Source organism: Salvelinus sp. IW2-2015, linkage group LG33 (genome assembly GCF_002910315.2).
Source record: "Salvelinus sp. IW2-2015 linkage group LG33, ASM291031v2, whole genome shotgun sequence".
In the NCBI taxonomy this organism is placed as follows: domain Eukaryota; kingdom Metazoa; phylum Chordata; class Actinopteri; order Salmoniformes; family Salmonidae; genus Salvelinus; species Salvelinus sp. IW2-2015.
Window position 1 is genome coordinate 9,410,739 of NC_036872.1, and position 27,474 is coordinate 9,438,212.

The 27,474-nt window shown below is 43.3% G+C and overlaps 1 protein-coding gene across 4 annotated transcripts; it reads left to right on the plus strand.

Annotated features, from left to right (window-relative positions):
* Positions 1-2,138: 2,138 nt before the first annotated feature.
* On the plus strand, positions 2,139-27,205 carry LOC111958235 (calphotin-like). 4 transcript variants are annotated; one of them, XM_023979453.2, is made up of 11 exons: positions 2,141-2,350; positions 4,644-5,105; positions 15,890-15,937; positions 16,035-16,277; positions 16,536-16,577; positions 16,886-16,978; positions 24,120-24,224; positions 24,347-24,451; positions 25,054-25,257; positions 25,384-25,456; positions 25,560-27,205. In XM_023979453.2, exons 1-10 carry the CDS (start codon positions 2,306-2,308, stop codon positions 25,444-25,446), a joined length of 1,410 nt encoding a protein of 469 aa, XP_023835221.1. In that variant the 5' UTR covers positions 2,141-2,305; the 3' UTR covers positions 25,447-25,456; positions 25,560-27,205. The 4 variants fall into 4 exon arrangements, with proteins under 4 accessions (XP_070292970.1, XP_023835223.1, XP_023835221.1 ...); XM_070436869.1 differs by lacking the exon at positions 16,536-16,577 and having other exon boundaries at positions 2,139-2,350; XM_023979455.2 differs by lacking the exon at positions 16,035-16,277 and having other exon boundaries at positions 2,140-2,350.
* The last annotated feature ends 269 nt before the right edge of the window (positions 27,206-27,474 follow it).

A 27,474-nucleotide genomic window follows, 5' to 3' on the forward strand; every position in this document is an offset into this window, starting at 1 on the left:
TTAGCAGACGCTCTTATCCAGAGCGACTTACAAATTGGTGCATTCACCTTATGATATCCAGTGGAACAACCACTTTACAATAGTGCATCTAACTTTTAAGGGGGGGGGGTTAGAAGGATTACTTTATCCTATCCTAGGTATTCCTTAAAGAGGTGGGGTTTTAGGTGTCTCCGGAAGGTGGTGATTGACTCCGCTGACCTGGCGTCGTGAGGGAGTTTGTTCCACCATTGGGGTGCCAGAGCAGCGAACAGTTTTGACTGGGCTGAGCGGGAACTGTACTTCCTCAGAGGTAGGGAGGCGAGCAGGCCAGAGGTGGATGAACGCAGTGCCCTTGTTTGGGTGTAGGGCCTGATCAGAGCCTGAAGGTACGGAGGTTGACATGATTGACATGAGAAAGATGCGTGCTGGCATCGGAAAATGTATTTTTTTTTAGATCAAGGATAATACAAAAAAAATACTCGGTTCATAATCGTATCCATAAAATTGCCCATATCCGTTACGATACTAGTTTTGTCTGACTAGTCGGGCCACCCCTAATGGACATTCACAAATGAATACATACCATACCAAACATAACATGATGCCAGGTTGGATAATGCCCTTTTGGTGTAAGAGCTGTTTGAAAAGACCACCTGAAATGTCAGCCTGTTTTGGTGGGATGGAGTTTTGGCCTACCTGGTGAAATGAGTTAATAGACCATTGTAACCTTTATTTAACTAGGCAAGTCAGTTAAGAACAAATTCTTATTTACAATGACGGCCTACCTTGGCCAAACCCGGACAATACAGGTCCAATTGTGCGCTGCCCTATGGGAGTTCCATTTAAGTTCCAAACCTCTCTGCTATTAACAGCTAATTTTCAGTTTTCCCTTCAGTCCTTGCAAAATTTTTGCTTGAGAAATTGCTCACTGCTAAGAATACTTTTTTGTTTGTTTCTGACCATTTTAATTGAAAAAAAATCACAGTAAGGTACTTAATTTTTAACCAGAAATTATTTGATATTGAGATATTGGACCTTTAAAACCATAAATTGTAGTTTCATATTATTACATTGTATTGTGTTACACCCAATCAAATTATTGCACAGATCCCTTTTTTTGTTTTTATATCTGGCCGCGGACCCCCTGCAGTACCTCTTCCACAGACCACACTTTGACAACCCCTGGACTAGGGCACACAACTAGGCTACTCTATCGTATTAAAGTGGGTCTGCTCAGTGCTCACTAACCCAAACAAAGAGCCTGACAGACTGACATGCGACACGCCTACATGTATCCAACTTGTGTAATGTGCTGTCTGCTGAATACAGTACATTATTGGAAGGCCTGGACGAGATTCCCTAAAAACACGCCACTTCGATACAGCTACGACTTTTTCGTTGCAGGTTAGGAGAATTGGGTTAAGGTTATGAAAATGGTTAGGGTTAGCGAAAATGCTCTCCTAAACTGCTACGAAAGGTCACTTGTATCGAGGTGGCGTGTTTTTAGGAGGACCCTCCTAGGCTATATTTGCTCAGATTATTTAAATCTATTTTCAGCGCATGTGAAGACCATAACTCAACAGAGACAAACACACTTGACAAGTTAGGACAACTCTGTTTGTCCCGAGCTAAAACACTGTCATGAGGAGTAGGCTAGTTTATACATGTTCTAAATGGAGAGACGCATAAATGGGACAAGCACGATGTGAGGAGATCAAGGCAGCCAAACCAAGCGTGAGTGTGACCGCACATTTTCAAACAGAATCGACACATTCGCGCTCCAAAAACGACACATTCTGGCGTCCAAAACGACGGAGATCTGTCTAGATGGATACAGTTTTAGACTTTGGTTGGTTTATAGTTAACCCTAACTCTTTTCCTAACTTTAACCTGATTATCCTAACTTCATACATTAATTATCCATACCTGCTGTGTAAATTCTCCTAAACGTACTACGAAAAGTACATTTTGACAAAAGCTGTATCACTTCTAGACAAAACCGTTACATAACATCAGAAAACAACGCCAGTTTGCGGGCAAGGCAAGCCTACTAGATGCTATCAACCAAGGGGCGCACACACCTCTCTATCGCCAACGCCCCCTCCACAATCCTCCTCCCCGATAGGTCCAGGCAGAGATGAAAAAAACAACAACAACGAGGGCTTTAAAAAGAACCACAATGTCCCGTCCATCAGTAACATCTGGTCATTAGACCGGTGCTACTGTTACAGTCTCCGCATTGCCGACGCACACTTTCTCCATCTCCGAGGAGGACAGAAATCAAAGTTCTTAATTCTTTTTTGTAGCTTCAACCAAAAACTCGAAAATGCCCAGCAAAAGGAAGAAGAACAAGCGCCGCATGAGGAGGGTGGTAAGTGCGCACACCAGGGTTCCTTCAGTTCCTCCATATTATAGCTAATTATTATTTGATGATTATACATTTTTTTGTAATCCGTGCTACACGTGTTCCCCTCCACTCCGGTAGTCGAAGTGCATTGAACAGTTCATCCACTGAAATTCACCAAACATGAAACAATATATCACTGGATGAATGATCCTGACCATGATCAAGCAAACCTCTTTGTAGGCAAACTAAATAGTTTTTCACATTCTAAATTACTGATCGTTTTTTTTAAGACTAGTTGAAGCATGCGAAGAAACCACTGCCAATATGTCCTAATAATTTCCAATCCATCAGCCTGGTCTCATAGACGAGACGTAACATAGTAAACGAAAATCAGGGAAAACAAATTAGTATGATATGTTGTGTTTGGTATGGTTACATAAGACTGAAAGTTAGTTATGGGTGTCTGAGTTGGTTGGTTGTCGGAGTGCATGGGTGGGTGTATAACGCGAACATCTAGCCATCCAAAGGTTTCTTAGCATGTTGGGTAACTCTAACTCCTAACCCTAAACGTTAGCCATCTAGTAGTCTAGTAGTCACCTACCTAAGCCACAACAAATTGCAATTCGTAACATATCATACAATTTGTAACATCATACGAAATGAATGATGGACATCCACAAATTAATACAATTTGTTTACTTTGTTACGTCTAACCCTGAGTTCAGGTTGCACAATCCATATATCCCAATCCACCCAGCTACATGATGGGCACCATGCTTTGATGTAGCTCGTCTGGCTACATGACCAGCACCCTGCTTGTCGAACTGTTTCATTTAGTCTACTCCTGGCTCTGTAACGTTCCAGGCACGGTGCGCCTAGTTGGCAATGTGTGATTAAGAGCCATGCATAAAGTGTGACATGGCCATGCTGGTTCTGAGATTTTGTTGTAAATCTGATTTTAAGGTCCAGGAGTTTCATGTATCCTCCATCTTAGAACGTGCTCCTCCTCCATTTACACCATGATAATGTAACGCAGCAACGGGACAGTCCTCTGTAACCCTTCTCACCATGTATTCTTCCTTTTACATAAACTAACTTGAATGTGTATTCTACAAATCACAACATTTCAATTCCCTTTCTGTGACTTTCCATTGTAATGTTATCCAGAGCTCTGTCATAGCTCAGCAATAAGCCAGTAGGCCTAACATTGTACATGCACTACACTAGCGATCCCTTGCAAATACTTCTCAGTATGGTGAGAAAGAAGTTCTCCTAAACACTCTTCCCCCTAGTTTTCTGGCAAGACTCCACTCAAACCAAGCCTGTATTTGGTAATGAATTGTAGGCATGCCCTCCACCAGACTGCTTTTTTAGGGCCTGTGCCGTGAAACCTTTCACAGAAGCCCAAATGAAAACGTATCCCAAATCAGTTAGCCTTATCACCTCTGCATGCTCTAGATATCTACGGAGGTGCATGGAAGGGAGGTCTCTTGCTGATTGACACTCCGAGCACTAACTGGGGCTCATGTTCTGCTTACTGACTTTCTTAATGTGCTTTTTTTGTGCTCCCCTGCCCTTTCAAAACAGTTTTTCTAGTTTATTTCCAAAGGATGATGATGCCTAGTAAATGTCCTTTAGACTAGTCCTGTTGATAACTCAAAAAAACTCTAAATCGTACCATTACAAAAGGGGCAGGGAGGGGTTGTTCTGACGGACAGACCAAAGGCAGAGCTGTTTTTGTATGCACACTCACTGGGCTTATGCACTTGGTGGGCTGTGTAAACTCTGCTGGCTGGCCGGTCTTCTCTTGCAGCTAACGAGGCGTAGGGTATGATTGTAACCGGATTATAATGCGATTAGTTTACTGTCTGCTATGCGGGGCCCCATCCGGAGCCCTGAGCCCTGCTGACTCGCAGGTTTCGGTCCCGCCTGACTTGACCTGTCAGAATCACTCCGATTCAGCTAATTTACTGCCATTATCTAACTAGTTTGCCCCCCCCCCCCCCCCACCCCATTGCTCGGCGTCATAGCTCAAAGGTTTAGTCCTCTGTCCTCTCTGGAAAAACATGTTGATCCTAATTTGGCATCCCTGGTATTTCATCAAATAGAATACCMCCCCCCCCCCCATCAAACCCAAACTAGATGAGGAATTCAATAACTAACAGCCCTCTGGCTGGATTACCTTCAGCAGCCTCTCCCCATATTTTTTTCTCTCCATCTTTCAATGTTTAATCAAAGTGGAGTGATTCAAGGTAAAGTTAATCTGACACCCTTCTCTCTCTCTGTCTTTCGCTCGCTCGCTCTGTGTGTTGAGCAGCAGGCCCAGAGGAAAGTCCTTGAGGAGCAGCATGTTGCTGGCACTGGCAAAGGGACCCCAGGAGTGGCTGCTGTGGCGGCCCCCCCTGTTAAAGTCAAAGAAGTGGCAAAGTGTCCAAAGCTTGTCCCCATACAGACTCAAGTAGTAAATGTCCCCGTTGTAGCGCTGCTGGCCCCAGTCGAGGTACCGGAGCCTAAACCTATGGTGGCGGCTGAAGTGGTGGCAGCAGAGGTTGAAGTTGAGGCGCCAGTCGAAGCTCCAGTAGAGGCTGAAGAAGCCACATTGGAGGTCGAAGCCCCAATTGAAACTCCAGATGTGGTCGACGGCCCAGTTGAAGCCCCAGAAGAAGTCCCAGTTGTAGAAGTACCAGCAGAAACTCCAGTGGGGCCACCTACAGAAGAAACTGCAGCAGTGCAGGAGGTTGAAGAAAGCTTCATTCCAAAGATGGAGCTAGTAATGGAGGTAAAGGCCCTCTCCCATTTTGAATTTGTTTGCGGACGGAGAGTATATGGGGTCAGGTGCAGTTTCTGGTGTGTTGGGAAGGAACTGAGAGGGGGCAGTAAGAGAACAGTGTGTTCTATTTAAGAGGCTGTACATGTACACAGGGAGTGGGCAGGGCCTCTGTTGCAGTCACTATATATTGCCGGGTACATTAACATGGTCTACAGTGTAAATTATTTGTGTCTGTTTTAAAACTGATTTCACTTGTGTTTTTCAGAAGATTGTGGTGAGAGTAATTGGATAAAATGAGATTGATTACATTTCTCTAGAGCTGTACAGATCTAGGATCTTAATTTGAGCCAGTTTGCTACAGCAGGAAAATAATCCTGCAACAAGAGGACATTTGAATTATTATGTGGATTATAGTTAATGGACATTTTTGTAGGGGTTGATCCATTTTTCATACGGGAAAATGAAGTGGAAATTACAAATGTGTTTAACATTTCCTGTAACAAGGTGATCAAATTAAGATCCTACATCTGTATTAAGGTTTAGTGATGAATCATCTAAGCTAACGAAGGATAAAGCTACTTGCGACCCGCAATGACCACCAAATCATCTGTACTTGCGGGTCGTAAGTAGCTTTATCCTTCGATGTGGAAGTTTCAATCTTATGAAAGTTAAATGTTGGTAGTGTGTCATCGTAATAGTTTAGTTTGTGTCTTGTTCAATGTCCTGTGTTGGAAATGTGTACGATGCTTGTTGGCATTTGTTCAGCTGCTATAGTGTCTCTAAAGTGCCTCCCTCGCTGTAGCTAAGCAATGACCACATATGGCGTGTGTGTGCTGACATGTGCTCACATGTATGCGAGTGTGTGGCGCACGGGATGAGGGGGTGGTTATACACGATGATTGGCTCTTGGTCAAAATGACTCTTTTCCCCAGCCCCATGCTGCTGGACATACCGTGGACATGTCAGATGCGCCTTAGACCTATACGCACAAGCTTTCATGAAAGTACTTTAGGCGCATCCACACGCATAGCGGATGTGTTATACACACTCCGTATCAGGATAGTTTTATTGAGTTGATGAGATTGCAAATCCTTACACTCTTAACACAGGAGCGCTGAGACGCATACACACACACACACACACACACACACACACACACACACACACACACAGGTGTTGGTAGACAAAGAGTGGACAGTTGGTGGCTCTGGTCAGTCGGTCGTGGTGTCTTCACCATGGGCCTCATATTGAGTTGGCTGCGGGGGCCAAGAGGCCACCCCACTACTGGATGTTGCCGTAGAGACATGGGTGAGCCCCCCCCCCCTCTCTGATGGGTGGCGTGTTCAGGTTATCCTGCAGTAAGGGGACGGGACATCGGATGCAGAACATTTTGTACCAGGCAGCGTTCTCTCTTTGCTCCTGTAGCTCCCTCCTCCTTTCCCGCTTTTCCCCTCTTGTGTGTTTGTGTTTGCTTATCGGGCCCCTTTGGAGGAGCACTTTCTGCCTGGCACGTGTTTTCACTGATGGAGTGGCCAGTGGATGCACATGAGTAGATCATGCCGTGTTGTCACTGGTTGATGCCGTAGGGGTGGGAGGAGACAGAATCTTAGGTGGAACTGGAGTTTTTGGGAGTGGTACTGCCGATGGAGAGCGCTTGAGTATTTAAACAAAAGGAGTGTGGGGGCATGGAAGTCTTGGTGCCTTCTTGCTGCCTGGCAGATGGATTGATCACTTGGTGCCTGACGCCTGGAGTTTGCTAAACGGCATTGACACTTGGATTGGAACTGGTGCTTTGGTTAGATGATATGAAAATTGAGCTCTTTGGCCTCGCAAGCCAGTGGTGGGTTTGGTGTCGAAATGAGAATGCATAAGCAGAAAAGAACCCCATACCTACTGTAAAATATGGTAATGGATCTTTGATGTTATGGGGCTATTTTGTTTCCACTGGTCCTGGTGCCCTTGTTAAGGTCAACGACATCGTGAACTTTACTCAGTACCAGGACATTTTATCCCAAAACCTGGTTGCCTCTGCCAGGAGGCTGAAACTTGAACACAAGTGGATCTTCCAGCAAGACAATAACCCCAATCACACATCAAAATCCACAAAGAAATTGTTAATTGGCCACAAAATCAACATGTCTGCAGACTTGAATCCCATTGAAAATCTGTGGTTTGAATTGAAGAAGGCAGTCCATAAGTGCAGACAAAGGATATCAAGAAACTCTGGAGGATTCTGTATGGAGGAATGGTCTAAGATCCCTCTCAACGTGTTCTCCAACTCAAAAAACATTTTAGAAAAAGGCTCAGTGCTGTTATTCTCGCAAGGTGAGGTATTGAACACGTGTCATTTTGGACCGCTACCGTTCTGAGAAAAAAATGATATTACTTGTTTAACTTCTCTGGGATATGTGGGACACTAACGTCCCACTTGGCCAAAAGCCAGTAAAAATGCAGAGCGCCAAATTCAAATAAATTACTATAAAAATCAAACTTTCATGAAATCACACATGAAAGATACCAAATTAAAGCTACACTTGTTGTGAATCCAGCCAACATGTCAGAATTCAAATAGGCTTTATGACGAAAGCACACCAAACGATTATGTTAGGTCAGAGCCAAGTCACAGAAAAACACAGCCATTTTTCCAGGCAAAGAGAGGAGTAACAAAAAGCAGAAATAGAGATAAAATGAATCACTAACCTTTGATGATCTTCATCAGATGACACTCATACGACTTCATGTTACACAATACATGTATGTTTTGTTCGGTAAAGTTCATATTTATATCCAAAAATCTGAGTTTAGGCGGGACGCTACTGTCTCACTTGGCCAAAAGGCAGAGAAAATACAGAGCGCCAAATTCAAATAAATTACTATAAAAATCTAACTTTCATTAAATCACACATGAAAGATACCAAATTAATGCTACACTTGTTGTGAATCCAGCCAACACGTCAGAATTCAAATAGGCTTTTCGGCGAAAGCAAACAATGCTATTATCTGAGGATAGCAACAGAGTAAACAAAGAGAGAGAAGCATATTTCAACCCTGCAGGCGCGACACAAAACGCAGAAATAAAAATATAATTCATGCCTTACCTTTGATGAGCTTCTGTTGTTGGCACTCCAATATGTCCCATAAACATCACAAATGGTCCTTTTGTTCGATTAATTCCGTCTATATATATATATATATACAAAATGTCCATTTGTTTGGCGCGTTTGATCCAGAAAAACACCGGTTCCAACTTGTGCAACGTGACTACAAAATATCTCAAAGGTTACCTGTAAACTTTGCCAAAACATTTCAAACTACTTTTGTAATACAACTTTAGGTATTTTTTTACGTAAATAATCGATAAAATTGAAGATGGGATGATCTGTGTTCAATACAGGATTAAAACAAACTGTAGCTAGCTTTCTGGTCAGGCGCCTCTAACTAACAGTACACTTCCAGTGACCCTCGTTCAAGATGGCCGTACTTCTTCATTACACAAAGGTAAAAACCTCAACCAATTTCTAAAGACTGTTGACATCCAGTGGAAGCGGTAGGAACTGCAAGAAGGTCAATTAGAAATCTGTATTCCCAATGAAAACCCATTGAAAAGAGAGTGACCTCAAAAATAAAAATCTGAATGGTTTGTCCTCGGGGTTTCGCCTGCTAAATAAGTTATGTTATACTCACAGACATGATTCAAGCAGTTTTAGAAACGTCAGAGTGGTTTCTATCCAAATCTACTAATGATATGCATATATTATCTTCTGGGGATGAGTAGCTGGCAGTTGAATTTGGGTATGCTTTTCATCCAAACGTGAAAATGCTGCCCCCTATCCTAAAGAAGTTAAACAAAATCTCTTTCTCTGAGCAATTGTATTAGTATGAAATAATATACATTTCCATAAAAAATGTGCATACAATATAGCTCAGTATTTTAATTATACTGAACAAAAATATTAACGCAACATGCAACAATTTCAAAGATTTTACTAAGTTACTATATTGTATGCACAATTTTTTTTGTAAACTGTCATGGTCAAAACATATTGATACAACAGTAGCTAAGATGGGGAGAAGTCTGTTCATAATAAAGCGCTGCTCTTCATTCTTAACAACACTATCAACAAGGCAGGTCCTACAGTCTTTTTGTCACACCTGGACTACTGTTCAGTAGTGTGGTCAGGTACCACAAAGAGGGACTTAGGGAAGTTGCAGTTGGCTCAGAACAGGGCAGCACGTTTGGCCCTTAAAAGTACACAGAGAGCTAACATTAATGGCATGCATGTCAATCTCTCATGGCTCAAAGTGGAAGAGAGATTGACATCACCAAGCTGTCTGTTTAAAATACTAGAAACAGCTCGGACACCCATGCATACCCCACAAGACATGCCACCAGAGGTCTCTTCACAGTCCCCAAGTCCAGAACAGAACAGGCGGACAGTACTACATAGTGACATGACTACATAGAACTCTATTCCACATCAGGTAACTGATGCAAGCAGTATAATCGGATTTAAAAAGCAGGTAAAAATACACCTTATGGAACAATGGGGACTGTGAAGTAACGCAAACATAGGCACAGACACATGCATACACACACACGTACACATGGACACACACGTACACATGGATTTTGTGTTGTAGATATGTGGTAGTGGAGTATGGGCCTGAGGGCACACACTTAGTGTGGTGTGAATTCTGTAATGAATGTATTATGTTGTATAACTGCCTTAATTCTGCCGGACCCCAGGAAGAGTAGCTAAGGATTCCCTTAAAGGGGATCCTTAATAAATACAAATACAGTTCATATAAGGAAGTCAGTCAATAAATTCTTTAGGCCCTAATCTATGGATTTCACATGACTTGGCAGGGGTGCAGCCATGGGTGGGCCTTGTAGGGCATAGGCCCACCCACTTGGCAGCCAGGTCTACCCACTGGGGAGCCAGGCCCAGCCAATCAGAATGGGTTTCTCCCCACAAAGGGCTTTATTACAGACAGAAATACACCCCCTCCACCCCCTCAGACGATCCTGCAGGGGAAGAAGCTGGATGTGGAAGTCCTGGGCTGGCGTGGTTACACATGGTCTGCGGTTGTGAGGCCGGTTGGACGTACTGCCAATTTCTCAAAAACAACGTTGGAGGCAGCTTATGGTTAAGAAATTAACATTCAATTCTCTGCCAACAGCTCTGGTGGACATTCCTTCAGTCAGCATGCCAATTATACGCTCCCTCAAAACTAGAGACATCTGTGGCATTCTGTGTGACAAAACTGCATATTTTAAATTGGCCCTTTATTGTCCCCAGCACCAGGTGCACCTGTGTAATGATCATGCCGTGTAATCAGTTTCTTGATATGCCACACCTGTCAGGTGGATGGATTATCTTGGAAAATGATTTCAGACCCGCCGTATCTCTCTTCCCATCTCCCACACGTGAACGCATTTAACATATGGGAAAAGCCTCTTCAGAATAGAACAGGCTATCTCTCCCATGTGTGTTGAATCATTTCTCTGTTTAGCTCTCCAGAAGTTCCCCTCCATTGGCAATTGGTGTGTCATTAAGCTCTGTTAGCATAGTTTTTTATTCTAGTTTTTTACCTTGACGTTATATTGTTCCCTAGCAAATTTCTACAGTAAAAACAGGAACTTGGCTTCTAGGAAGAAGGAGGGGGAAGGGGATGTGTACTAGGAACATTATGTACATAATATTCTCTAAAGAGGTTAAACTAATCTGTCAGATAGAAAGGGCTGCACTTGGATCAGTTTAGTACATTTTGTTCCTTGAGTATTTATGGGGCCTGCGAGACGAGCTGCGATCCGACCAGTTTGGTACACTGCTAAGGATATGAGGGGGCTGCTGTGGCTGTAGCTATGTGAATATAGGCTGCTGTTGCAGAGTACATGGAAGACCTGTAGCCCATAGCCCCTCCCTCCCCCTACACAGCTGTAGCCGAGCTACAGTGCATTCTGAAAGTATTCAGACCCCTTGACTTCTTCCACATTTTGTTACATTACAGCCTTATTCTAAAATTGATTAAATAAAAAAGTTTCCTCATAAATTTACACACAATACCCCATCATGACAAAGGAAAAACAGGTTTTCATACATTTTTGCAAATGTATAAAAAAAAAAAAAAAACATGAGTACATGAGTATTACATGAGTATTCAGAGCTGTTTCCATTGATCACCCTTGAGATGTTTCTACGACTTGATTTGGAGTTCACCTGTGGTAAATTCAATTGATTGGACATGATTTGGAAATGCACTCACCTGTCTATGTAAGGTCCCACAGTTGACAGTGCATGTTAGAGCAAAAACCAAGCCATGAGGTCGAAGGAAATGTCCGTAGAGCTCTGAGACAGGATTGTGTTGAGGCCCAGATCTGGGGAAGGGTACTCCAAAAAAATTCTGTAGCATTGAAGGTCCCCAAGACCTTCAACATTCTTAAATGGAAGAAGTTTTGAGCCACCAAGACTCTTCCTAGAGCTGGTCGCTCGGCCAGACTGAGCAATCGGGGGAGAAGGGCTTTGGTCAGGGAGGAGACCAAGAACCCGGTGGTCACCCTGACAGAGCTCTGACAAGTCTCTGAATGTCCTTGAGTGGCCCAGCCAGAGCCTGGACATGAACTTGATTGAACATCTCTGGAGAGACCTGAAAATAGCTGTGCAGGTTGGAGCGTGAGAGGATCTGCAGAGAGGAATGGGAGAAACTCCCTAAATACTGGTGTGCCAAGCTTGTAGCATCATACCCAAGAAGACTCGAGGCTGTAATCGCTGCCAAATGTGCTTCAACGAAGTACTGATTAAAGGATCTGAATTCTTATGTAAATGTAATTTATTTTTAATAAATGTCTAAAAATGCTTTGTTATGTGGTATTGCGTGTAGATTGATGGGAAGAACTTTCTGAATGTACTGTATATACTGTGTGTGTGTGTGTGTGTGTATATATATATAATATATATTTCCACAATGAGGTTGGAATTTTCACAATATTATTATGACGATGCTATTTTTATTGAAAAGGCTGTTTGAAATGACCGCCTGAAATTTCAACCTGTATTGGTGGGATGGTGTTTTGGCCTTCCATGGTGACATCACCATGCTATACGTTTGTTAATAGACCAATAAAGAGTTCCAAACCTCTGCCAATATCGGCTAATTTTCAGTTTTCCCCTCCCCACTCAGACCATTCCCAGACAGTCCTAACTAAATTCTTTCTTGAGAAATTGCTCTTGGCTAAGAATACATTTTTGTTTCTTTTTGACCGTTTTAATAGAAAACAATCACAGTACCCAGAAATGATTTGTTATTGAAATTAAAACGGCTGCATTGGACCTAACTGTTCACAGGTGTGCCGTTGAGGTTACACTGCTGAGCGCAGGTTTTTCAGCTTTTGTGTTGTGACTTCACCGAAAGGAAAGTTTTCGTTTAGGGTAAGAATGAGCTTTTGCTTTTGTCTCCTGGTGTAGCTAGCTGCTGAGACTTGGCTAGTTAGCTACGGGACATGGCTAGCTTAGCTACAAGGCTTAGCTAACCTGGCTAGCTATCCTACAAACCTTTTCTACCTGGAAAGATGGAATTACTAGCCCGCTCTCTCGTTTAGCTCAACTCACTACTGTGCTGCATTGACTAAACCGACCGTCCTAGCTTCACAGCTTATCAGTTGAGAGCCACGCTTTTAGTCATCGCAAGACCAACATAGCGCTAGCTTCCTTTGGATAACTTTGTGCTAACTAGCTAGGCTACTAGCCCAAGTGGTGTATGCTAGCTACATTTCACTTTGTTCTCGGATTAACAGTTTTTTTTTTTTAGAGCCATTGCACCTGTTAGCTCAGCCCAAGGGGTACCGAGCAAGGCCCAGGCCCTGGCTCCAGCACCGGTACATCAGTGCCCATGCAGGGCGTGTGTCGTCTGTCTGGGTCTTGAACACGAGGATGCAGCATATGAGGACGCCCGGTCATGCATCCATTGTGGGGATTTTGCTGCGAACACCCTCTGTCGGAGAGTGCGCAGAGCAGCCCAATGTGATTCCTCTCCCACACTGCCTTCAAGCGGGGAGAGTACAATGCAGACCCAGCCCTCATGGGCTGACACCATGGATGGCTATCCTGAGGACATTCACCTAGTTTTCCTCATCATCGACGAATACAATGGCATGACGATCTCCTCCAGATAGAGGAAGAGGACAAAAAGGCACATGCCGTTACTTCTAGGTCCTCTTCTGCCCTTAGTGGGGCATCGATGGCTGATGACAGATATTCGCTCATTGATATCTGCAAACGGGCAGCGACCAGACTCAGTATTCAGTGGCCCGAACTCGTGGCAGCGCAGAGAGGGACTGGTACGATGGCAGGAAACTCCCCTTTCGCACCATCCCAGGCAAGAAACTCCTCTCAGGCTTCTGCCATGCAAGCTGGGATTGCTAACGCAATTGGAACAGACTCTTGACCTGCAAGATCCAAACCAGACTTTTTGCCAGCATGAATGTTCCGTCAACCCCAATGCCTCATCACTAACAGACACTTCTCTCCTTGGTAAGATGGACCGCTTCTCCAGAGTCCATCTACCAAAAGGTCTACTTGTCTGCCACACGTTCTGTACTGGCATTGAACATTACGTCCCTACTGCTGGCTTAGCAGGCTGATTTGATGTTAGAAATGCATAATCTCCAAGCTATCGGTAAGCCTAACCCAGACCTTTGGGATGAGATCTGTGTCGTCACAGACCTCAACCGCCGAGCCTCCAGGGGCACCATTCAAGGCTGTGGCCACGCCATGAGACTTACAGTGGTAGAAGAGAGAGCCTTGTTGTCCAGCCTGTCGGAAAAGGAGAAAGCAGATTATCTTGACGCTCCCATCAAGCAGAGGGAACCGTTTGGGCCGGCTGTCTCTGCCATGCGGCAGAAGTGCAAACTTTGAAAGGAGGAGGGCAAAGCCTTCAACTTTTGCCTGCCCGTAGACCCGGGTATTGACTAATTGTCCTTCGCCACCAACACTGTCCACTAGTTCCAGTGTGTCAACACTCCCCTTTTCAATAAAAAAAGTCTGCTGTATCCAGGCATCATGCAAAGGACACAGAGCAAAAATGCAATTAAAAGGAGACTTGCTCCATCACCACCAGAGGGTGCTCCGGCACCACTGGTGAGCGAGAGTCTACTGACTGGTGGGCTACTCGGCACCAGAGCAGGGAATTGCCGTGAATGTTCAGTCAAGCCCTGGGTCTAGTCCACGGTTACGAAGGGTTACGACTGCAGTTCGTGCAGAACTTTGGAATCAGTAGCGACTGGCAACTCGGCACGCATACTTGAGGATATCTACTCTATTACGCAAAGGGGCTATCAGGGCCATATTAGCGGCAGAGAGCCACCTCTGCTTCTACTTCCGGTACTTTCTGATTCCCTGCAACACTGCTGCGTTCTTCATTCAACAGTTTCCCATGTGTATTAAGAATGGTCCACCACCGAAACGACATCCAGCCAACTTGACACAGCTGTGGGAAGCACTGAAGTCAACGAGGGCCAGCATCCCTGTGGAACGTTTTCGACACCTTGTAGAGTCCATTCCCTGACAAATTGCGGCTGTTCTGAGGACAAAAGGGGGAGGGGGTTGCAACTCAATATTAGGAAGGTGTCCTTATTAATGTTTTGTACACTCAGTGTATGTTCAACGTGCTGTCTCGCTCTGTTCGTAGAGGTGTCTGGTTCACCTCAGTCGACCTGCGGAATGCTTATTTTCACATAAGCATGCTGCCAGCACACAAGGTTTCGAAGGTTTTCTTTTCAAGGCACAGCCTATGAATACCTTGCTGTCCCATTCAGGCTAGATCATTCAGCAAGTGTGTAAGAGACAGCCCTCACACCCCTGAGAAACCTGCTATGCTCCCCATCCCGGGTGCAGGGGTTCAAGACACGACTTCCCTTGTAACCCACCTCTCAGAGCTAGTGTTCAAGATCAATCAGAAAAATTGTTGTTTGGTGCCAACACAGAGAATAGAAAACATAGGCATAATGCTGGATTCTCTCTCTTACCAGGCAAAGAGTCATTCCGACAGTGCCTTTCCCTGTTCCACAGGGAGCGCTCGGTTACGATCAAGACATGCCTCCGAGTGCTGGGGTTGATGGCCTGGTAGTACATCTTGGCCTACTGAGAATGAAACCTCCAGCGCTGGGGGTTTGCGCAAGTCTGTGGACACGGCATCACTTCAATCGTCAGATAAAGATGACCTCTGCATGTCTCTCGGCTCTCTGCCACTGAAAGAGCTCCTCGATTCTTCATTCTTGGCACTCCCCTAAGGGTAGTCCAATGAGGAAAGTGGTGACGACCAACTCATCACGCATGGTCTGGGGCGCAGTTCACGAGGGGAATGCAATAAACAGTGTGGCCCACTCAACTCTGGATTGCTCACATAAATTACCTTAAATTGCTCACTGAAACTTTGTTCTTGAACTTTGTTCTCTTCTCTCTGCCTGACATGGAGAAAAGAGGGGGTGCGTGGCAGCTTGTCTTGCATGTTTGCACCTCTAGTGTGTTTTCCAAGGGAAGGTTTATGATCTCTGAAATGTATGTGTTTTTCAAAACCTTGCCCATTTTTAGACATGGGTTGAAAAACAACAATTGGGCACCACCCACCCACCACTGTTTCTAAAATAAACTGCCATCATGTGGTTGTCAGAACTCAAGTCTGAATTGCTTTATCCTAGACTCGAAATTAACATTATGTCCCAAACCTAATATCTATTTACTTATAGTAGTCAGTGAATATGCATATTAATAATTCTTTCTCTCTACCACTTGCAGGCCGCATCCATCCCTGAGGCTCCTGTGTCAGCTCCTGACGAATTTGAGGTAAACCTAGTACTGAGGGTATATCACCCATAGTTCCGTTGCATGGTGTTTTTTTTGTATGTGTGGCGTCTTTGACCGTGTTCTACTGCATGTTTAGACACATGACGAGCCGTTGGTGAAGGCCGAAGTGGAGGCTGAAATAGTTGCCAAGGTCCAAGCGGAGGTCAAGGCAGTAGTCGAGCCGGAATGCGGGCCCGTGGTCGAGGCCGTAGCTGCCCCAGTAGTGGAAACTGAAGAGGTGGTGATTGACACAGAGGACAGTCCTGAGGTCATTCCTATGGTCAACACAGATGCCATTCCTGAAGAAGTTGAAGTAGAGGAGGCCCCAGTCGTCACAGAGGTGCTACATCATGCTAACGTGCTACGTCGCTAATGACCCTCCTCTGCTCTCACGCCTCTGCCTTTCCAGAAAAAGCTCAACTCAAGTCCTTTGTTCTTTTGCGTGATGTTGTCTTGTGTGGTGGTGCATGTAGTGCGTGATCATGTGTGGTTTGCTCTGTTCCTTACCCTTCCTCTTTCTCTTAAACAGAAAAAGCATCTGATATTTTTTTCTGTTTGATTGGATGAGTCTTTAATGAGTAATATCTCCTCGTTCCAGGATGAGCCTGTCACGACACAGGCACCTGAAGAGGTTCCAGTTGTAAGCAGACATTTCTCACTACTTTATTATTGTGCAACTTCTTATACATGGGAAATATTTAGATGCCACTAGATCCATTTCCTAAGCGTTCGTATCAGCTTATTGCAGCCTGGGCTTTTGAGCTAGTGATTGCTCCTATTAGTAAGGCTATGGCTCTACCTAATGGACAGCTGGAACACTTCACAAATGTTACACTTCAGTGTTTGCTCAACTTGTCGTGCCTGTATTGACCAATGGTCGATTTTTATGTGTCGCCTAATTTTTGCTTTGGAATCAAACTGACCCAGGCCCCAACCTCTCTCTTCCAGGAAACTATCCCAGAAACGCTGTCGGAGCCCGTGGTAGCCCCAGTTGATGAAGCCCCCGTAGCCGACGTCGCTCCCTCAGAGCCCCTTGTAGAGGTAAGGCTGACCAACGCATGACATTAAGCCAGCTCAGTCCTAGGGGTGTGAACGTTAAACAAAATTGGGATGGTAACGTTGAGAAAAAATACCTAACAGAAAAAGTTAGCTTCCACAAAATTGTAATCACAGTGCAGTTATCACAAAATGATCATCATAAAGGGAAAATTGCATAATAAACAAAAACCTAATGCAACAATGATGTAACGTTAGTCGAAGATATGCATCTTTCAATTATTTGCCATGGATATAAAGCACTTTGCTCGTCATCGTTAAGTTTGAAAATTGGCAGAGAAAGGCAAGCAACAGCAACGAACAGCCTGCTCTGCACGCTGTCGTACACATCGATCCAGAACATTCCAAACTGCTCAATGTGTGACATGTCTGAATCAGTGGAGGCTCCTCAGAGGAGAAAGGGGAGGACCATTCTCTGTGATTTTCAGAAAATGTAAAACGCTGAAACATTTGAAAAGTTATACTTTTTAGGTAACTATACGAAACATAATCACGTCACCAAATAATTGATTAAAACATACTATTTTGCAATGAAGGTCTACAGTAGCCTCAACACCGTTCTCTAGTGTAGCACTGTGGTGTAGCCGAAGGACAGCTAGCTTTTGTTCTCCTCTGCGTTCATTGGCTCCTGGACTCTGTCCACGCATTTCAAGGCTGCGTTGAAACAATGACTGGTAAATGATTCAAGACCAGCTCAGTTAATCCCTACCATTGTGACAATGAGTCATCATAATGCTGCATCAAATTTACATGATCTTAGGGGCATTGGCAAACACAATGTAAGTAATTTAATTTATGTACCCCTAATTGCACCGAATACATCTGTTTATCCTACAGCTATTGTAAGCAGTAATCATGAGCCTATAAACCAGAGTAACACTGTTAGCACTGAGGCGGTGTGCAATAGTAGGAAGACCACTTTATGCAGCTCACCATGCACTATCCACTCCAATGTAAATAACATGAGTAAGTCTAGCTCTGATAAGCTTCCCAGTAAAGCATTAAAAACAATCAAGCAACCCAGAAAAGTGCTAAAAAATTGCCCATATTAACATATGTAGCCTAAGAAACAAGGTCCACGAAGTCAATAACTTGCTTGTAACAGATGACATTCATTTTCTGACTATCTCTGAAACTCACTTAGATACAGTGGTAGCAATACATGGTTATGCCATCTACCGAAAAGACAGATATGTCAACGAAGGCGGTGTTGCGGTCTATATTCAGAACCACATTCCTGTAAAGCTTAGAGACAATATACTGTTGAAGTAATATGGCTACAGGCTCATTTGCCTCACCTAAAGCCCATTCTGCCGGGAAGCTGCTATAGACCACCAAGTGCTAACAGTCAGTATCTGGATAATATGTATGAAATGCTTGATAAGGTATGTGATATCAACAGAGAAGTATATTTTCTGAGTGAGATAAATATTGACTGGCTATCACTGGCTATTCCTGAGCTGCCCACTCAGGAAAAAACTTCAAACTGTAACCAGTGCCTGCAACCTGGATCAGGTTGTCAGTCAACCTACCAGGGTAGTTACATAATGCACAGGAATTAAATCATCAACATGTATTGATCACATCTTTACTAATGCTGCAGATATTTGCTTTAAAGCAGTATCCAAGTCCAGAGGATGTAGTGATCACAATATAGTAGCCATATCTAGTAAAACCAAAGTTCCAAAGTCTGGGCCTAATATAGTGTTTGAGGTCATACAATAAGTTTTGTAGTGATTCATGTGTTGATGATGTAAAGAATATTTGCTGGTCTGTAGTGTGTAATGAGGAGCAACCAGACGCTGCACTTGACGCATTTATGAAACTACTTATTCCAGTTACTAATAAGCACGCACCCATTAAGAAAATGACTGTAAAAACTGTTAAATCCCCTTGGATTGATGAGGAATTGAAAAATTGTATGGTTCAGAGGGATGAGGCAAAAGGTATGGCAATTAAGTCTGTCAGCCCAACTGATTGGCAAAAGTACTGCAAATTAAGAAATCATGTGACTTAACTAAATAAAAAGAAAATAAACTATACTATGAGACAAAGATAAATTATACACAGAATGACAGTAAAAAGCTTTTGGGCACATTAAATTAAATTTTGGGTAAAAAAGCCAACTCGGCTCCTTCATTCATTGAATCAGATGGCTCATTCAACACAAATCCCACTGATATTGCAAACTACTTTTAATGACTTTTTCATTGGCAAGATGAGCAAACTTAGGGATGACATGCCAGCAACAAACGCTGACACTATACATCCAATTATATCGGACCAAATTATGAAAGACAAGAATTGTACTTTTGAATTCCGTAAAGTCAGTGTGGAAAAGGTGAAAAAAGTATTGTTGTCTATCAACAATGATAAGCCACCGGGGTCTGACAATCTGGATGGAAAATTACTGAGGATAATAGCAGCCAGTCCTATTTGCCACCTACTAGAGAGTGTGTGCCCTCAGGCCTGGAGGGAAGCTAAAGTCATTCCGCTACCCAAGAATAGTAAAGCCCCCTTTACTGGCTCAAATAGCCGACCAATCAGCCTGTTACCAACCCTTAGTAAACTTCTGGAAAAAATGGTGTTTGATCAGATACAATGCTATTTCACAGTAAACAAATTGACAACAGAATTTCAGCATGCTTGTAGGAAAGGACACAAGCACAGCACTTACACAAATGACTGATGATTGGCTGAGCGAAATTGATGATAAAATGATTGTGGAGGAAGTCTAACAAGACTTCAGTGCAGTTTTTGAAATTATCGATCAGTCTGCTGCTGGAAAAACGTATGTGTTATGGCTAGACAGCCCCTGCTATAATGTGGATAAAGAGTTAGTTATCTAACAGAACACAGAGGGTGTTCTTTAATGGAATCCTCTCAAATATAATCCAGTTAGAGTCAGGAATTCCCCAGGGTAGCTGTTTAGGCCCCTTGCTTTTTTACATTTTTACTAATGACATGCCACTGACTTTGAATAAAGCCAGAGTGTCTATGTATGCGGATGACTCAACACTATACACGTCAGCTACTACAGCAACTGAAATGACTGCAACACTAAACAAAGAGCTGCAGTTAGTTTCAGAGTGGGTGGCAAGGAACAAGTTAACCCTAAATATTTCTAAAACTTAAAGCATTGTAGTTGGAACAAAACACTCACTAAACCCTAAACGTCAACTAAATCTTGTAATAAATCATGTGGAAATTGAGCAAGTTGAGATGACTAAACTGCTTGGAGTAACCCTAGATTGTAAACTGTCATGGTCAAAACACATTTATACAGTAGTAGCTAAGATGGGGAGAATTCTGTCTATAATAAAGCGATGCTCTGCCTTCTTGACACTATCAACAAGGCAGGTCCTACAGGCCCTAGTTTTGTCGCACCTTGACTACTGTTCAGTCGTGTGGTTAGGGGCCACAAAAAAGGACTTAGGAAAATTGCAATTGGCTCAGAACATGGCAGCACGGCTGGCCCTTGGATGTACACAGAGAACTAATATTAATAATATGCATGTCAATCTCTCCTGGCTGAAGTGGAGGAGAGATTGACTTCCTCACAAATGTTTATTTATGAGAGGTATTGACATGTTGAATGCACCATGCTGTCTGTCTAAACTACTGGCACACAGCTCAGACACCCATGCATACCCCACAAGACATGCCACAAGAGGTCTCTTCAGTCCCCAAGTCCAGAACAGACTATGGGAGGCACACAGTACTACATAGAGCCATGACTACATGGAACTCTATTCCACATCAGGTAACTGACACAAGCAGTAAAATTATATTTAAAAAACAGATAAAAAAACACCTTATGGAACAGCAGGGACTGTGAAGCAACACAAACATTGTCAGACACACACACACGCACTATACATACACATGGATTTAGTACTGTAGATATGTGGTGGAGTAGGGGCCTGAGGGCACACAGTGTGTTGTGAAATCTGTGAATGTATTGTAATGTTTTTAAAATTGCATAAACTGCCTTAATGTTTCTGGACCCCAGGAAGAGTAGCTGCTGCTTTGGCATCCATAATAAATACAAATACAAAACCTAGGAGCCTCATGGTTCTCACCCCCTTCCATAGACTTACACAGTAATTAGGACAACTTCTGGAGGACGTCCTCCAACCTATCAGAGCTCTTGCAGCATGAGCTGACATGTTGTCCACCCAATCAAAGGATCAGAGAATTAATCTTGTACTGAAAGCATAAAATACACCTAGCTAGCACTGCAGTACATCAATTTCCATCAATGGAAATTGATGGAAATTGATAAAAAAAATGTATCACTAGCCACTTTAAACAATGCCACTTAATATAATGTATATGTATATACTGTACTCTATATCATCTACTGCATCTTGCCATCTTTATGTAATACATGTATCACTAGCCACTTTAAACTATGCACTTTTATGTTTACATACCCTACATTACTCATCTCATATGTATATACTGTACTCGATACCATCTACTGCATCTTGCCTATGCTGTTCTGTACCATCACTCATTCATATATCTTTATGTACATATTCTTTATCCCTTTACATTTGTGTGTATAAGGTAGTAGTTGTGGAATTGTTAGGTTAGATTACTCGTTGGTTATTACTGCATTGTCAGAACTAGAAGCACAAGCATTTCGCTACACTCGCATTAACATCTGCTAACCATGTGTATGTGACAAATAAATTTGATTTGATTTATATGGTGAGTAATTTACTCAAAGAGAGACAATAGTTGAACAGTTTTGAACAAATACATTCCTTCCAAAATGAATGAAGGAGGGAGAGAGAGAGCGGGTCATTCTTTTTCAGTTTCACTTACTTAGCTAGCAAATGCAGCTAGCTAGTTTAGCCTTCTCAAACACCCTGCTCAAACAGAGGGGTGCTATGCTAGCTGGCTATGACTATCTAACACAACACTGGAACTGTTCCAAGTCAAGGTACCTTTTGGTTTTACTAATTTAATTGACCTAAACTGGTTACTGACTGTACACTAACGTTACTGCTTGATTGTAGCAGGTTTACTAACACGTTACTTCTATTAGCTATGTTGACTATGACATTACTTTAGCTAATATGGTGACAATGATGCAGGCTGTATGTAGCAGATATGATATGGTTTGGCTTGTAAAGGTTTTTTCGCCTGGTCACATACAGCTGATGTGTTGTGCATTGACATCCACAAGCGATGAAGGGAAAAGGTGAGAGGAGGAGAGTGCATAGATGCGAGAAGGAATACAACGTGGCTGTTATGAATGTGAACTGTGTTTACGCGTGATAAGCAGTGTATTCATTCCGCCAATTCTGTTGAAAAAAGTTTTTTAAACTGAAAGAAATGGGGATAAACATACCTGAATGTTTAATAGAAATTCTCGTTTGCAACTGTTGGACTAATGATTACACCCTATATCAGCTTGATGCAGGCAAGAATGTGCAAGGTGGTATTGAATGTGTCACTGTCTGTCATTGTGTTACCTCCAAAATTTTCTCTCGACCTGTGTGCACCTACGTTGGAAACTTTCATTCATAGGCTAGATTGTAGCAACCTCATGATGAGTGAAGGTGAAAATTCGAGTATCATATAGTAGCCTAGACCTATCGATGTTACATTTAACTGGATGAATGACATATGAATGACAGTCATCCAATATGCTGTAATAGAATTAAGGCCATGCTCATGAAAGAAAATTAAATAAAATCATCCTCCCTCATCTTAAAGGGCACTGACCGCCACTGGTCTGGACATGCAGGCCATGGAAGTTATGGGACATTTTGAGCTTCCAGGAATTGTGTACAGATCCTTGCGACATGGGGCTGTGCATTATTATGCTGAAACATGAGGTGATGGCGGCGGATTAATGGCACAACAATGGGCCTCAGGATCTTGTCACAGTATATCTGTGCATTCAAATTGCCATCGATAAAATACAATTGTATTTGTTGTCTATATCTTATGTCTGCCCATACCATAACCTCACCGCAACCAATGTTGATATAAGCAAACCGCTCTCCCACACAACGCCATACACACCATCTGCCCGGTACAGTTGAAACCAAGATTAATCTGTGAAGAGCACACTTCTCCAGCGTGCCAGTGGCCATCGAAGGTGAGCATTTGCCCACAGAACTCGGTTACAATGCCGAACTGCACGTAGAGCACGTAGATGAGCTTCCCTGAAATCGTTTTTGATCATTTGTGCTGAAAGTCTTCGGTTGTGCAAACCCACAGTTTCATCAGCTGTCTGGGAGTCTGGTCTCAGACGATCCCGCAGGTGAAGAAGCCGGATGTGGAGGTCCTGGGCTGGTGTGGTTACATGTTATCTGTGGTTGTGAGGCCAGTTGGGCGTACTGCTAAATTGTCTAAAACGAAGTTGGAGGCGGCTTATGGTAGATAAATTAACATTTGAATTCTCTGACAACAGCTCTGGTGGATATTCCTGTCAGCATACCAATTTCACACTCCCTCAACTTGAGACATCTGTGGCATTGTGTTGTATGACAAAACTGCGCATTTTAGAGTGACCTTTTATTGCCCCCAACACAAGGTGCACCTGTGCCATGATAATGCTGTTTAATCAGCATCTTGATATGCCACACCTGTCAGGTGGATGGATTATCTTGGCAAAGGAGAAATGCTCACTAACAGGAATGTAAACACATTTGTGCACAAAATTTGAGAGAAATATGCTTCTTGTGCGTATGGAACATTTCTATGATCTTTTATTTCAGCCGATGAAACATGTATACATGCTCATTTTGGCCAAAACGCTTGCAGACTCGAGTGGTTTACTATCGAACACAACAAATGCCACTCGACAAAAGGCTTAGGGGCCAAGTGTTCAGTTTGAGATTCAGTTTATGACTGCGGTAGATAGAACTTCATTGCCCCCTAGCGGCCATACGCAATAGGACCACCATACGCATAAGGACCATATTCTGCATTGTGAATTCACATGGAATTTTATGAAATTTGTACGGAAAACCAATAAATGGCCGTTTAAACACTAAGATTTGTTTTCCCATTTGTCACATCCCTACTCAGTCCCTTTACTTTTCCCAGTAAGAAAGGAGAAATGGAAGTTAAAAACATTGTGTAACAGTCCTACGCTCTCCAGGCCCCAGTAGACTCTGTCATCGATACAGTGGCCGACAACTTTATCATCACAGAATCTGTCCCTACTGTGGAGGCGGCCATGGCTGAGCCCGCCATTGAGGAGCAGGTGAGACTCGGGCTCCAAATCATACCTACTCTTAGCACATACACACAAGGATGTCGTTTTGGCACACCTTTAATCACCTGCTGACGTCCCGTCAAGTCCGACTGCGTGTCATTTCTGTTCAGGTGCCCGCAGTCCCAACAGATGCACTTGAGGACCTATCGGAGTCGCTGAACAACGCCCCCCCAGTATCTGAGCCCGCCCCGGTCACAGCTGATGAAGTCATCGACGTGAGTCTTCCTACTTTTCTCTATGCAGAGACTGAGGTGCCCAGTGGCAGATGTAGTTTTGGTAGAGCAGACATGAGACACACACGCTTACTTCTGTAACCCCGTTGTCTGGTTGGTCTCTGGAGGCAGTGTGAGGAGGAAGAGGTGACAAAGATGGGGGAGAGAGAGACGACACACTTCCACCCGATTACCGGCCCTCTCCGGAGGACCTGCTGGTCAGAGTTAAACCATAATAACCTACAAGCTTTTCATCTACTCAGTCTAATTTATAATAATGACTCAAACCAACTCTTTACGCAATCACCTTGGTATATTAAGCACTAACATATGATCAAATACTTTGGTGTAGGCTATCCTCTCATTTGAATGCTCTCGCACATTTTGAAATGTGCCCATCCAGGAGTTCTTGCTTCCTCGTGAGTTTCTCTCGCCCATCTTTGGATCAATCCTCTCTCCTTGTGGTCTTCCTTTTTACATTCTGTTCATTTCCTGGGCTGTGGGCTCCTCCAGCTCATTTTATTGCATCAGGCATGTCATCTAGTGTGTGGGACTACTGATTTTAGTTGTGCGCTCAACATTGACTGGGTGTGTTGCCTTTGCAGGCTAAAGAGGAAATTGAAGCCCAGATGGAAATCGAAGCCAAAAAGGACGCCACTGATGAGAATACTGCTCTGGATGTCCTCTCTGGACATTTCTCAGCCCCCCAGCCTGTCCTCTCTGGACATTTCTCAGCCCCCCAGCCTGTCATCTCAGAACTGCAGTGTCACATGCAGCTCGCCTCTGCGCCCGTAGAGCTCGCCTCCGTGGTAAGAGCATATAGTGACACTACTGTATCCAACTCTCTCAATCAATTACGATCTGTCTTTACACGTATTGTAAACCAACCACCCCCTTTCTTACATTCCCATCTAAACACCTCCCTTGTTCTTTAGGATATCCCAGCAGAGGCAGCATTGAATGGACATATTGCAACTGAGGTGGCCATTGAGGGATAGATCTCTGCAGGTGAGGACTTGTTGTTTAATCTCCCGAAACGCTTCGTTTGAACGCACTTGCGTTGGGTCTAAATTGGCATTAACATTCTGTTATTGTTTCTGTCTCCCCATAGATTTCCTCAGTCAGTATGGAGGACTAAAGAGAGCCTCACGGGGAGCCGACCAGCAAATTTTACTTTTCAATATTTAGGGCTTAAAGGGACCACCGGGAAACTATTAACATCCAACACTCAGTGCCTTTCCTGCTTAGGTTCTCACCAAAAGAAAATCAAACAAACACATTTTAATGGGGCATCAAGGCGGGGGAATAAGAGTCTTTGGATCAGAATGTGAATATTTGGAATTAACAAATTATGGCTTCTTTCATAGATTTTCTGTATCCTAATGCATGTATTGTGGATTTGCATCGATTGTAAATGGCATACATTATGTATGGAGACTGTAGAGTTAATGAATGTGGCAATGACTTGTCTTCACATTTGGACCATGTTTGTATGGATGGGAGGGGTATTTCCTTGTACATGTTTTCTACATGCTGACTACACCGGGCACGAGCGTGCGTCTGCGTGCTCCATCACGTGCATGCTGATTTTGTCCATCCACACCAGACGCGATCAGGACATGCACGTTGAAATATCAAAACGAACTCTGAACCAACTATATTAATTTGGGGACAGGTTGAAACACGTGAAACATTCATGGACATTTAGCTAGCTAGCTCGCTGTTGCAAACTAATTTGTCCTGGGATATAAATAGTGGGTTGTTACTTTACCTGAAATGCACAAGGTCCTTTTTTCCCCTGGATCTTTGTAGAATTTTGACCCATTTTGAGTCACACAAAATTGTGTGTCCTCTACTCCGACAATTAATCCACAGGTAAAAGTGGAAACCTAGTTAGTTTCTAGTAATCTCTCCTTCTTCAGTCTTCTTCTGTGGACTTTATATGGCGGTTGGCAATCAACTTTAAGGTGCATTACCCCTATCAACTGGACTAGAGTGTCGATCTCAGTTCAGCTTTCAAACACCCACGTCGGTCTATACTCCTAAAAACCAACGAGGAGCTGGGAGATGCAGGACTTACAGCGTGTCATGCGTCAAAAATAAAACCAAGTTCTATTTTAGCGCCTGGCTACGCAGACGCTTGCGAGCAGTTTGGATGATTGAATAACATACCCATCCTCTTCACTGTGTACTGGCAATGTGTCTACAGTCCTGTCGGAGAAAGTCTGCCCTGGGCAATGAGAAAGGGTGTGAAGTTTTCCAGGCCCTCTGGCCAGATTATCTTAAGGACGTCCTCTGGCGATTTTCTAACTTTTACTGTTGAAAAGCGATATCCCAAGTATATATACAGTAAAGTACACACAATAAAGGGTAAAAAAATAGAGGAACAAAAGAGGAAAGCCCCCCCCCCCCCACTTATGCTACGTTATGACTTACCTGGACCACCTATTGAGATGTGCCTTTTTAAGCCTTTTAAGTAAATCAGGTGTTAAATGAGGTGAAAAGGAGACGGGAGTGCTGCTTTAACTTTCAATTAACTACACTCAAATCTGGCCACTGAAAATGGGGGCTTGTAAATCGTGTTTGTTTTTAAAAATTATATTTTCTAATTCTGTTTTGTATAGACCATTAGATGTGGTACAACCGCAGTTTGCGTACACGGTTCCGTGCTCTGGAAGATACCATGAGGAGTTATGTAAAGAATATGCTGGGTTGGATTTCATTCACCTTTTTGAATAAAGATGTTACTCACCGTGATCCAGTTGTTGGCCTGTTTATTCTACATTAAATGTAGTAATCAGATGTATACTGAACAAAAATATTAACACAACATGCAACAATTTCAACAATCTTACTGAGTTAGTCAATTTAAATAAATTCATTAGGCCCTAATCTATTGATTTCCCATGACATAGGCCCTGCCAATCAGAATCAGTTTTTCCCCACAAAAGTGCTTTGATACAGACAGAAATACTCCTCAGTTTCATCAGCTGTCCGGGTGGCTGGTCTCAGCCAGATGTGGAGGT

Excerpts from the sequence above, each read along its gene's own strand:
- LOC111958235 (XM_023979453.2), top strand. The coding sequence starts at position 2,306 with ATGCCCAGCAAAAGGAAGAAGAACAAGCGCCGCATGAGGAGGGTG. Across the intron at positions 16,278-16,535 it reads AGGCCCCAGTCGTCACAGAG|GATGAGCCTGTCACGACACA; the intron begins GTGCTACATCAT and ends TCCTCGTTCCAG. Across the intron at positions 25,258-25,383 it reads CCGTAGAGCTCGCCTCCGTG|GATATCCCAGCAGAGGCAGC; the intron begins GTAAGAGCATAT and ends CTTGTTCTTTAG.